A 13,765-nucleotide genomic window follows, 5' to 3' on the forward strand; every position below is an offset into this window, starting at 1 on the left:
TCAGTAGTTGAAAGAGCAAGATAGCAAACAGTGCAATAATTCTTAAGGCATAATTTTCAAGGAAAAGATTAATTTTACTACTTCTTGTCTACACTGTGGACACAGTGAAGGCTGCTTGAAAAATAAAATCCCGGCAATTCTTTTCATGAGCTCACTTCTGTGAAGTGGACTAGTAACCTTGTCGAAAGGCCCCATCCAGAGAAGCTTCCAGTTTTCCAAGCAGTCAGTCATGAGTTGTGAAATAATAATGGACTATTTGTTTGAAAGCCTATACATGCTGAAAGGTTCTTGAAATCCATATGTCTTCCCAGAGGAAGCATTTGCCTGTGAATGTTTGGGTGTGTAAGTGTGACTGAAGCTTTGGAAAAAGAGAAGTGCTTACTGAAATATTCATGAATAATTCAGTTATTAGTGAACAGGGAGTAGGAATGTTGTTACCTGAAACACTGTTCCTTACACAGAAGTTCCAGTTAATAAGCAAAGGAACTAACTCCTCAAAAATAGAAACTTTTCCAAAACAAAAGTTCTCTTTTTAGAATTGTACATATATTTAAATAAAACTTTCATTTTAAAAAGACTCTCTGGCTTTTACTACCTAAAAGTTTCAGCATAATTATTTTTAGTATAAGGTTGATGTGAACAGAAAAGAAAGCTGTGGGTATGCTAGAACATTTCAGTTTCAAGTATGAATTGGTTCTCCAAATCTCACTGGAAAAAGCAAATGTGTGAGTCTAGTTCTGCCCTCAGAGAACTCCAAATGCGTGTGCATATCCGAGGGCAGAATTGGTTTCTCTCTATCTTTAATACAGTTATGCCCAGAGGGAGGAAGATAAATTAGGTGTTGTTTTAAGGACAAATTCTCTGTAGCTTTCATCAGATAGCTGTTGCTATGTTGACGGATGCGAATCCTGAAAAAATGCTGCTTGGCTACTCTTAGAATGCAACTCCACAAAGCAGAGATTTAGAGAAACATTTCTAGGTGTAATGCAGAAACTCAGAAGCCATCCTTTTACTTGGTTTATCTTTAGCCTAACAGATGTAGACTAGATGTATTTTTTTAAAAATTGGGCATACTAGAAACTTCAGACAAGCAAGTGGAGTGAGTCAATGTGACCACTTTCAAAGTAAGTGACTGGAACAGCATTTCAGTGAAATAAAATATATTCAGCAACAATAGCAAGATGCACACTTGGCTTTAAACATCAATCATATAAGGCTTTGTATTTTTATTGTCAGGTTACTTCTTTTGGAGATGTCATCATTCCCATGTTTTTTCAGTTGCAGGATTATACAAGGAAGTTAATGTAGATTAAGGTAGAGTGAATCAGCAACAGTGATTCTACTTTAAGTGCACTACCTTAGTACAAATCAACTCTCATATGTACACAAGCCTTTAAGTACTGGAAGGAGACAACCAGATGCAGCTCATCCATGCAATGGATACTAGTTATGTAAATGAGACAGTAAGGACAATTGGAAAAAAGAACACACAACTAAAAAAATATGTTTTAAGGCTTGAGCTACAAGGATAAAACTGTCCTTTCCCTCTTCTTCCTCTTGCCTTTGCAATCTATACTGACTGAGGTGATTTTGAGATGGGTATAATCCATTAATGGAAATCTGTGTAATCAAATACTTTCATTCAGATGATCTTGTACTTAGGCTTACTTGATGTATGTGTGTGTTTTTCTACCTTTGCAGATATGGAGAAGCATTATTTATGAATTCCAAACTTATCAGTGGAGTCACAGAATTCCTTAATACTGAAGAAGAACTAAATGAGGTAAATATTACCTGCATCATGGTGCTTGAACTTGTTTTTGCCTTAATTTATTTAAACGTTTAAAGTTGGGGTCTAAAGCAAGGTGCGGGCAGCTGAGAAGATCATAGGGGTTAAGAAATCTTTTAACTGAAGAGGAACTAAAAGTGGCTATGGGGAGGTTATGAGTCACTGTGGGGTTCTCTCTCACTGTGGGATCCAGTCATGTAAGAGCTTTTGGTGCCTAGCAGGTGACACGGGCTCATTTTGCTAGCGTGCAGCAAGAGGCTAATGTTTTGCAGCTGTTAAATCAGATTGTCAAGGATCCTGTGGGCAAAAGAGATAACGCAGGCAACTCTTTCTCAGCTGCATGGCAGTATTAAACTTATTCTGGTCTTAATGCTGAAGTGCTCCTGTTCTTGTCATCTGCCTATGGCTGGGGAACCAGGCATGTGACTTAAAAATGAGATTTTTAGCCATTTTGAAATATTATATACATGAACTATTTCTCAGCACTCTGACTTGCAGACAGATAATCATGGCTTAAATTCTGTACTAGGACTGGAACACTAGTGCAGTACTAGGTGGTGCTATGCTGCTGGAGTTACCATCCAATGATCAAGCTGTTAAACCCCAGCCTCTTGTATCCCTTTTAGGTAGATGCTGTAGACAAAGTTAAAACCTCCGTGTATTGTGATAAGAGCAGGGGATACTGTCAATGTTCTGTCTCCTGATCCTTCACAAACAGTACTTTACATATGAGGATAACGGCTAATCCTGGCATTCCAGACTGATTTTCTTTCAGTGATTTTGTGCATCCTGCCTAAATTAACCTGCTCTTACAATTGATTATAGCCTTCCCCTGCCTGTCTGAAGTTGTGTGGCAATGTGGTGGTGAGCTTAGCAGCTGCCATGTATCATCACAAATGGATAAATTTTTCCTATGAAATATAATCATGGCTAATCAAAGGCTGGTTACAGCCTGCATGGTTACGTTGTACTCTTCTATGCACTCCAGTTTTGGCAGACTCAGAACTCAGGGAATAACCTCACTTGGCTTCCCCGAGGCCGTCCGTTTGAGAGCAATAGACCAACCAGTTGTCAGTGTTGAGACGGTGTGCCAGAGCATGCTGCACTCCGGGTTCCTATTCCCATAATGTGGGTAGGCTGCTCCACCTCCTTTGAGACAAACTGGCCATGAAAATATATTCGTAAAAAAGAGTGCAAATGTAAGGTCTGCTCCTCAAAGATGCTGAGCGCCTCCTGGAAGGTGTTCAGCACCCTCTGTAAATTCTGTTAATGCTAGTGAGTGCCTTAGATGCAGGATCAGACCCTTTAGCTTTAAACAAGTGCACAAATTGCTAGTCTAAGGTCAAGATGCAATAAATGTATGGCATTTAGCCTCACCAGGGGTATGTCTACCCTCCTATTTCGAAATAGGAGGGTAATGTAGGCATACCGCACTTGCAAATGAAGCCCGGGATTTGAATTTCCCGGGCTTCATTTGCATAAGCCGGGCACCGCCATTTTTAAATCCCGGCTGGTTCGAACCCCGTGCCGCGCAGCTACACGCGGCACGAACTAGGTAGTTTGAACTAGGAAGCCTAGTTCGAACTACCTAGTTCGTGCCGCGTGTAGCCGCGCGGCACGGGGTTCGAACCAGACGGGATTTAAAAATTGCGGCGCCCGGCTTATGCAAATGAAGCCCGGGAAATTCAAATCCCGGGCTTCATTTGCAAGTGCGGTATGCCTACATTACCCTCCTATTTCGAAATAGGAGGGTAGTGTAGACATACCCCAGGAGGCTAATTAACACCCTCTCCTAAAAATCAACAATTTGATACATGAGGTTAAATGCAGTGCAGACCACCCGGCTGTATCTTTGTCTCATCCAGAGAACATCAGTGTCATTAACAAAGCAACTCAAATTCTACTATTACTCAAATCTGACTATCATACAAGTCACTGCTACTACCCATTCTGTTTGTTGTTCAAGACCAAAATTTCTCTGTATCAGAAAGAATCTTTTTCAGTAGTCCAAAATCTGAGAATAATTAGCAACATACTGCTTTTGATGGGCTCTTCACGCTGTAGCTATGGTCAGTAACTTCTTAAATTGATCCACTCTCTTCGCTAAATAATCAATCTGTACAGCGGTAAAGTAAGTAGTTCTGCAAGGCTGAGTTAAACATCCATTTTAATGTTTGATTAAACCAACCCTCTTTAGAGGCAGCAGGGCTGCTTCAGTTTGACTTTTGCTTATAAAGCTCAACTGGGAGCATTTCCAACCCTCCCAATTTAGTTTCTTAAGTAGGAGTAAAACTTCAAAGCAGCCCAGCTGTCTGCAATGTGTAGCAGCTGGGCTACAAGAGAGAAAGAGGAAATGATATTAATGTGATCCGGCATTGACATGTCAATATCTTACAGTGCAATTTGAAGCAAGCACATCACGCTTAATTGACACAGTCTGCTGTCTTACTGCATTTTGCAGTAAATCGCTCTCTACGTGATACTACATTTACTTCAGTGGTGATCATAGAGTTTTGTCCTAAATATCTAACTTGTTTACATGCATCGGAAAGTCTTCCTCTCTTCAGTTCAATTTTAAATTGTTGATTTTAAATTGTATTTCCAGCTAAAGAATTTTATAAAGAGCCACAAAGAAGGAGCTGCCTCCTCTTTTTCTCGAGCTGTGGAAACAGTGGGAGCCAATGTACGGTGGCAAATGTTATATAAAGAAGAACTATTCCAGTGGCTAAGAAAATCTCTAACACACTAATCTCTGTGTCTAACTAACCATTGAATGTGAAGTTGTGCAAGAGGAGGTACAATATATGAAAATCTGAGAGCATTGACATTGAACTGGAGAAGACAAGCTCAGAATTGCAGGGAGTTTTCTTGCTCTGGGCTCTTATTAAAACTGTAAAGGAACTCTTGCAAGAAGAGACAGTCATGAATGCTTGTGAAATCCAGTCCTCAGTGTACATGATCAAACATGATATTAAATGGTGCATGTAAATGTTACCGTCAGTTTGAAAAAACTTCAGAGTATTTTGTGCATGGTTGTATGGTCCCTGCCTGTATTCCAGCATGCTTACTTATAATGACCATGTTTTGTATGTGAGTTCCTGTTACATCAAAGATGGGCATTATGCAAAAGCACAAAGACTATCTATGACAATCAGTGTTGCAATGAACAGAAGGAATGAAGAAAAGGGGAGGGAAGTGTGTAGGACTACAAACACAGGTGTGGCACGAGATGTAATGTCACCCTAATTTGATAAATGCCACTCGTTTCAGCACTCAGATTGTCTCTTTATGATTATAGGGATGCCAACTCATTTTTGAGTTGCCAGTTGTTATATATGCAGTCTCCCCATTTCTTTATTAAAATAAAGTGTACATGCATTGTGAGACACCACTCACATAGTACACTAATTCCGTAAGTTAATTATATTCACTGCTGATCAGTGAAATAACCATTTTAAACTCTAATCATCAACATCTGCAATGTTTATGATGAGAACTTTGCATAGCTCTTTGGGTGGATTCCATAAACCACCTCCTCAGAATGATTTTATGAGACAATGGTATTCAGGATGTGTTACTTAACATGTGTTGTAATTACACCACTGCTAATGCACAGCTGTCATAAATACTCAACAAATTCAAATGGATATAGGCAAAAGAGGAAAATAACCTGGATCCATGAACACAAACTTAACCAGTAAAGCTATCTTACCTAGATACTCCATGGTTGTGTCTGCATTTGAGTAATATTTTCACTCAAATACAATCCTACCATTTTTTCCAATGTTTTCTTTAATGTGAAACATACATATTTATCATGGCTACTGTTCTTCTATTTCTGTTGCACTTTTCCTGTGATTCACATGAAGTATACTAGAATTTGAAACCCGAATATATTTTTCTTCCCAGTCCTATAATATAGTGAATTTGCTAGTATTTAATGATATTGCTCACCATTAATGCCATCTGTTGGGAATGAAAACTGATGTTCTCATCTTAGGCCCCAAAATTCTCCCATGCTGCGAATGTGGAAAGAGCAAAACCATAGAAAGATCACCAGAAGTGGTTTGTGGTAGTTCATAGGTGAAGACAGATATACACTAATATCTCTGCCCTCACCATTTAACTGTTTCTGGCTCTTCTGCAACTTGAGAGATCAGCTCTGTAGTTTGGGGACTGTGACCAAACAAAGTAGGAAAATTTTTACACAGCAGTTCAACTCACAAAATTCAGCACAGTAGTAGTAACTCATCCTCAACAAGTTTTTCACAGATGAGTTACAAGTGGGGACCCCGCAAAGACCCAGCCAATATCAGCATAGCAAACTGGCAGATTGGAGTGCTCACAGTGTTGTAAGGAGAGAAAAGACTCTTCTGCTCCCATGGAACTCTGTTCCTCAAGAACTGATAGCCGCATCCTGAGTATCCTGCTCTACTACTGACTCAACGACAGTGAGTTAATGCAGCAGAATAGCACCAGCTCAGCAGCTGCAGAACTCTGCCTTCCCATTCCATCTTTTTACATGGACCAAGTGTACAAAGCCTTGTTTAGACATTTGTTCCACTGAACGCTAGCAGTGCAGCACTGCTGAATAGTGTGACCTTACAAAATAGAAGGGTGTTCTTTGCTCCTGATAAGACCCAAACATTTGCGATGCAATATTAGCGAGGTTCTGTGTTTTCCTCCTAGACATTATCATGTTTTTGTTGAATGAAGTTCTCCTTGTGTATCTTTTACCTACCTCACAGGGATGTTGTGAGGCTTACTTAGTATTAGTCAAGCACTCCAGTATCCTCTGATGGAAACATGCAAAGAGTTGTTATAATGTGGTTGATCAAATTCTGCCTCAACACCAGTATGTATCTGCATTTTTTTTAAGTTGATGACAAAATACCACGTAGAACTGTCATATCAAAACAGAGCCAGAATATGATTGAAAGTCCCTTCAAACCTTTGCTGGTCCAAGAGTCTATAGGAAGCTAAATGCTGGAACATGAATGGGCTTGGAAAACTCAGTAAAAATGAGTCTTTCTCTCTTTGTGCCCAGTAGCCTGAGTATCTCAGATTGCATTCTAGCCTCTCATTGATCACATGGTTGTTTCTACAGTTTGAACTTGGTACATTTGGGACATATGTAGGCGTTTCTGACCTTTTCAATGATAATGGGCTACAATAAAGGGCAGACTGACATGTTACAAAGTAGTGATTTGCTTTTAATATGTGAATTCCAGAATGCAGAGCAGTTTTTATTATTTGTTTTTTAGATATGGGATTCTAATGGTTTATAGTATTTTCTAGTAAGTAACGCTAATGTTGGGTGCAAATCTAACATTTTAGTTTGCTTTATTAATGTTTTAGCAGTATTGAGAGACTGGTCTACTACCAATAACAAGCCCTAGTTATTTGTACTGTACATACCAATTGTTGTTTTGCATATGATTATTGTATAATTATAGTGATGTTATGTTGCTACTGTAGTTAAGGTCCAGTTGGCCCTTTCCATTATAAATCCCTAATGTTTATTTTTAAAATATTTTGTATTTTTCTGTTTTGAATTGAATCAGGTTTACATTTAAATGGCATAAATGAAATAAAACTGTAGATTTTTTTACAGTACTTAGAAACCCTGCATTTAGATATGTCTCCAGATTCTTTTATTTTTAAGTTTCAGACAGTGATGTATTAAATAGCAGATGATACCTCATGGAAAGCTTTATAAAATGTTCTTCTTAGGGAAAAAAATCTGTTTAACTCATTTATTTTTCTCTTTTGTTCCCCTGTCCATAACTAGAAATGTGTCTGAGCTGCAAAATTTAGATTTTGATCCAGATTTTGAACATTCTGAACTTCAGTGCATGTTTTTTGTTTGGACATGTGCAATGAGAAGGATTAACTACAAAATTGGGAATTATAATGCACTTTGGATTCTGAACTCCCTCAAGCACCAGCAGCGTTTAGATATTTCATATAGATTCACCTCTACCTTTCATATGTGTATGAACACAGAACAGCTTTCTTTATTCTTCTATAGTCAATGGTTATCTCTTAGGCTATGTCTACACTACAGGCTTCTTACGCAAGATGCGCTTTTGCACGAGAGAGCGTCCGGACTGCACAGACGCTCTCTCGAAAGAAAGCGCTGATAGCTATTCAAGAGAATGGCCACCAGAGCACCTTTGCTTTTTTCAACAGAGTTTTTTTGTGCAAAAAGAAGCAGTTCCTTGTCCCCACACAAATTTTTGCGTAGGAGCTCTTGCGCAAAAAGGACTTATTCCTCGTAGAAAGAGGAATAACTCTTGCACAAAACCCCCTCCGTTCTGTCAATTTAGTTGTGCAAAAACAAACTTGAAGTGTGGACACTCCACAAGTTTTTGCACAAAAACTCTGCAGTCTAGACATAGCTTTACAGGGATAATGCAGGAAAAAATCAACAGTAGACACAAATAGGTTCAACTCCATGATACTACAATAATTTATTTACTTCTATAACACTCTCCAGTAGCAAATCTGGAGGTTCCCTAAAGCTAGTACAGTTACCAACTTATATCAGTAGTGAATTTGACCCATTATAGTTGGTGGTATCATGTCCACTGGCATGGCTCCTAAGAATGAATTAGACTAGAATTCTATGATTCTTTTCTTCTTAAACCAAGGTTTCCCTGGGTTATTTTTGGAAGTGTCTGAACATTAGCTCTGTAAGGTTTTGATGCAGAACTATAATATTTCATTAACTGGGGCCAGGTATGCCTGAAATATTATGATCCTTTCAGTGCAAATGTGTGAATTCCAGTCCTCTGTGAGATATTGAAGGTGAATTTTGTGAGGTTTTGAGGTTGCACACAATTCTTGATGCCATTGAGTTTTGTGACCTCCATTGGTGCCAATGAACTCTTTCAAATCAATGATCCTGATTCATTCAATTAACCCTTTAGTAATAAAGAATGAAAAAAATAAGAAAAGCATCACACATATATATGCTGAATCCATTATATACATGAGTCCTACAGACATGTTTTCCATAAGGTGCATAGCAGCTATTATTATTTTTCATAGACTACTGCACATAAGAAGAGTCGCATTTTCAAATATGGGTGCCAATATTTTAAACATCTAAATAAAAGTGGCTTTGTTTTTTTCAGATCTGCTGACCATTGACTATTCCCATGGAAATCAATATGTGGGGAACAGAGTTTGTAAAAAAAAAAAAAAAAAATCCAGATTCTTCATGAGAAAAAGGGACCATATTTTCCAGAATTGGTTTTCAACCATCTTTAGTGATGAATGCCCAGCATATCTCAATATTAGCCCAAATTATTATCACAGCCATACAACTTGTGAACATGGGAGAGTATAGAGACTGCTCTCCTGAACTGGTTGGACACCAGGTCATTCTGCGTGCATTAAGTTAGAACAGCTCAACACTAACTTCTATCTACTGCAATAGCTGTAAAGGGCCAATAAGCAATTGAGAATCACTAGGATGCAGGCAAGCTCTTTACACTGTCAACTAGGAGGAGATTGTCATAAGAAGGTGTATATTACTGGATGCTCTTTTAGGCTACAATGATGGCTGAAATTTGATGTTAGATAAAATCAGATTGGAAATACAGAATAAGTTTTGTACTCAACCACTGGAGCAATTTGCCAAGGATTGTGGTGGATTTTCCATCACTAGCAATGTTTAAATTGAGATTGAGTGTTTTTGTAAAATCTGTACTCTAGGAATAATTTTGGGGTGGTTCAAAGGCCTGTGATATATAGGAGATCATACTTGATGAGCACAGTGATCCTTTCTGGCCTTGAGAGTTATAAATCTGTGATCTTCCTGTGGCTTTGCATGACATATTTTTATGTCTGCACAGCAAGGGAAAATCTGGACCATTTGTTTTAGGAATCTAAGTTGGAAAACACTGCCCAAAATTGTTGAAAGGGCTTAGTTTTCTTTAACGTCTCTTCTTCAAAACTCACTTGAAACATTTAACATATTTTGAATTGTAAAATACTGGCAAAGACCCATATAAAATCCTTTCTTTTTCAATGTATTTTTTAAATGTTGAAAATTTGCCATTGACTTTCAGGTAACTTTTTCTAACAAAGACCTTGGAAAGTTGCCACTGCAAATGTATGGTAGTAAAAGTGCATTGTAATGCCAAAAATGAAAGAAAGTACATCAATGAAAGTTCATGGATTTTATATTAGGATTATAACACGTTGGCAAAATTACAATTTGTCAGTGCAAGTCTGTATTGTGCTGAAGTCAGTGTGGTTCTGTTATAATACATAAACCTGTAATTATTATATACATTGCTATAATTGTTAATAAATTATTTTCTGACTTTCTTGAAAGAAATATTTACATACAATAAAGGAAACCTTGACTTGTACAAGTATCACTTGCTGTCATGAGTTACTCCCATTGTAAAGAATGAGGAGGCTAAAACTGCTGTATGTAAGGGCTACTCACCAGAGTGGCGCTTGTACAATCGAGCCCAACATTATGACAAGTTTTCAAATTAAGTCTATTTTAAAGGAAGGCTGAGTCAGCATTCTGAATTGAGAGCCATTGGAATTTTTCTGTTGACTTCAGAAGAAGTAAGATATGACCCACGAGATTGTCCAGAAATTCAAACACAGACGGGGGTCTGATAAGTGTTTAATTTGTAATGGTAGAAGTGCTGGGGCTCAAGGAATTAGCTGCTGAGACTCAAACAATTTTTTTTACATCCATAACTGACACAGTAAGATGAGAAGTGCCAGGGCTATGAACTGCCAAGTTTGGAGGTACCTGGGCTCAGCCCTGACAATCCTTGGTACAAACTGAGCACTGGGTCTCATGCTGTGAAACCCACAGTCCATACAACTGACTTCAATGAAACTACCTGCTTGAATGAGGATTACTGGATTAAGCGATTACTGGATCAGATCCATGGTCCTCAACCAGTGGGCAACGCTTAGAATATATTTCATAAACAGCGAAGCAAGTTCTAATTAATGTGCTTGAATAGTCTTGTCGCTGCTTGTGCATCATTTGCAATACAGAGTAACAATACATCAGTAAAAAATACTCGTAAGAGTAACAGTCCTAGAGTTAAAAAACCTTCTGGCAGGAATTATTTGTGCAGCACTACAAAGCCACATGGAGAAAGAGCTAGGGAGCTCTACTGCAGCCATTACTCAAAATTTCATTGAGTAATTGCACTGTTAGGATTTGCCTCACGTTGATATTATTGTAAAGGAATTTTTAATGGACTACAGAATATGCCCTAGAACATAGAAACAACCCAAGAACAAATGCTCATCCAGCTCTGTGCCAGGCATCTTTGTAAATCCTTGTTAATTTCTGCAATTTTATGTATATGTCTGTAACCAAACTGGTAATATACATATATGAAGCCAGCTCTTTGGCTGGCATACTCTTTGTGGTACAACCGAGCACAACCAGCGGAACTAGCCCATTGTTTTTTGGAGAGCCATGTGAAAATTATATATGCCATATTTCAATAGCACATATTTGATTGATCTTTTGTTTTTGCTTTTCATGTTGCTTTTTGTTATAATGCTATACTCTGATTCCAGTATGATAAAGCTTTATATTATGTTCTAAGAATTGCAGAATATTGTTTTGGAAAGAGTGTAGCTGCTACCCTCTCATAGGCCCCTATTTATGTAATTTCTGCAAGTTCTAGACTTTAGCAACAACCAGGTTCCCTGATGTCAGAAACTCGGTGAAAAAAAATTCTGATCAATCTCTCTTCTACTAAAATATCATTGTAACTGCTGCATAACTGCCCTCTACAAAGACAGCTTTACTATCTATGTACATGTGATTTTGCTATGTTGTTTTTATGCTTAAGGGGCAATAGGCTTTGGTGTGGGTGAGAACATTGTAGCCTCATAAATGCAAAAGTATTATTGCACATCATCAGGTATTGTGCTGAAGATGCTTGATTTCTCTACTTTTACGGAATATAAACATATATGTGAAATATGCTACCTGAAAACTGTTCAAAAAATACACATAGATGATACAAGTCGGACATAACTAATGGCTTCCTAACAAATCAGATTATTTTCCTAAAAGACTCTACATGAGACTTCCTTCAGCATCACAAGTACAAGGAAAGAGTGCTGAAGCTATTTATACTCATTATAATGGTTGAGTTATTTTATTAATTCTGTCTCTGCTTTAAACTGATTCAAATTTTGTAATTTAAAAGCATATTTTCCATCAATTCTGAAATATATATTTTTTCTTGAATGTAATTCTTTCTCAAATAAGATGTATAATCTCTTGATTTACATATAGTTTGCCAGTTGTTTCACACATCAGATCATGTTTTGTATAATTCAAATGCCGTTTATATTTTAAAAGAAAGAAAAGAATATTGAATGGTATCAGATTTCTCCGTCTCTCTAGATGTACATTTAAAATATATATGTACAGATTTTTATCCTGGACCCCTTGCTTAGGCAAAACTCCACCTGAGCTAAAGTCTGCATGATAAGGCTCTTGGTGATCATCACTGAAAATATATCTATAATTACTGTTCATAAATAAATGTTCCAGTTCAGCCAAGCAATTAAGCACATGTATTAATCTCTTAAAGTATGAGTTGAACACCCCAATTCAGCCAACCACTGTAGCACATGTATAATGTTAAGCATCTGTTTAAATGTTTTAAGCTATGATTCAGAAAGGTTCTTAAGCATGTAGGCAGTCCCAATGATTTCACTGGGACTACTCACATGTTTAAAATTAGAAGACAAGGTAGGTAAGGTAATATCTTGTGTTGGACCAACTACTGTTATGAAAGAAACAAGCTATGAAGCTACATCAGAACTTTTCATGTTTAAAGTGTACCTAAGCACCTTGCTGAATCAGAGATTTTTGGAAAAGGGAGAAACTTAGCCATATGCTAAACATTAAGTATGTACTTAAGTGTTGTGCTGAAAATAATAATTTTCTTTATACTGCCCCAAAGGCATGACTTCAGTCCTCTTTTACTTAATGGCATATAATGTTGCATATTGGAAAATCTTAATTGCTTCCCAAGGCTAAATTGTAGTTTACAGTTGTCAAATTTAACAAGTTTTTTTGTTCCCTTTTGTTTCTCTTACCGTCCTAGGATTTGGGAATGACAGTGGATCCATTATTACTATATTAGCAAATGCAAAATGTCACTGGACAATTTAAAGCATTAACCAAATAAAATATATGTGTTGTGTTACAGTTTAACTGAAAAAGTGTTTATTATATGCCTGTAAAAATTACTTCATAAATATTGAACCAATATGTATTCAGTGTGAAAGTTTTATTCCATTCTAACTAAGGACTAACTAAATGGATTTTTCTAAATGGGAAGCTTTATCTTCTGTATTTTAAGCAGAACAAATTTGAATTTTGTCTCTGATAATAAAATTTTGTACAGTAATGTGTAATTCATCACTGTCTTAATTTTCTGACATGTGGAGTCAACGCTAAGATAAATAATACTCTTGGCCTTTTGATTATGTTCCCATTTTCATTTGAGATAACAGCTTAATAATGCTGAGTGGATACACTGAAGAGCCCTATAAAAGAGAAAAACAGTTGACAAAAACAAGATGCAGAGACTAGCACAAAAGCAAAATATGTTTATAACAAAATGAGAAGTTCTGAGTGCAAAATATTCTCCCACTTTACATACCCATTCAGCTAAGTCCATGGGGGTGAAAATAAGAACAGGATTGAGCCAGTATACTTCTCTAATTACGTAAACTTTGAATAAATGAAAAGCTCTTTTAATCACTAATGGAATGCAATTCAAATGGCTTTCGAATAGGGTTTTTTAACATAGCAGATGCTCCATTTCCCTTTTTTGAAGAACAGATTTCTTAACAATGGGATGAGAAATATATGCTGTTATTTACTGATAGTGTCCAATCCCATTCCCACTAAAGTCAATTGGAACTTTCTCATTGATTTCACTAGAAGTA

General features: G+C 37.2%; 1 protein-coding gene across 2 annotated transcripts in view; it reads left to right on the forward strand.

The window, feature by feature from the left end:
• The window catches only part of TRHDE (thyrotropin releasing hormone degrading enzyme), a 346,334-nt gene extending 333,131 nt beyond the window's left edge, over nt 1-13,203 (forward strand). For both annotated transcript variants that reach the window (XM_075931934.2, XM_075931938.2), the window contains 2 exons: nt 1,702-1,783; nt 4,395-13,203. In XM_075931934.2, the coding sequence (XP_075788049.2) occupies nt 1,702-1,783; nt 4,395-4,538 (226 nt within the window). In that variant the 3' untranslated portion in view covers nt 4,539-13,203. The remainder of the gene's footprint in view (nt 1-1,701; nt 1,784-4,394) is intronic.
• The last annotated feature ends 562 nt before the right edge of the window (nt 13,204-13,765 follow it).

This window comes from Pelodiscus sinensis, chromosome 1 (genome assembly GCF_052426305.1).
Source record: "Pelodiscus sinensis isolate ZL-2025 chromosome 1, ASM5242630v1, whole genome shotgun sequence".
In the NCBI taxonomy this organism is placed as follows: domain Eukaryota; kingdom Metazoa; phylum Chordata; order Testudines; family Trionychidae; genus Pelodiscus; species Pelodiscus sinensis.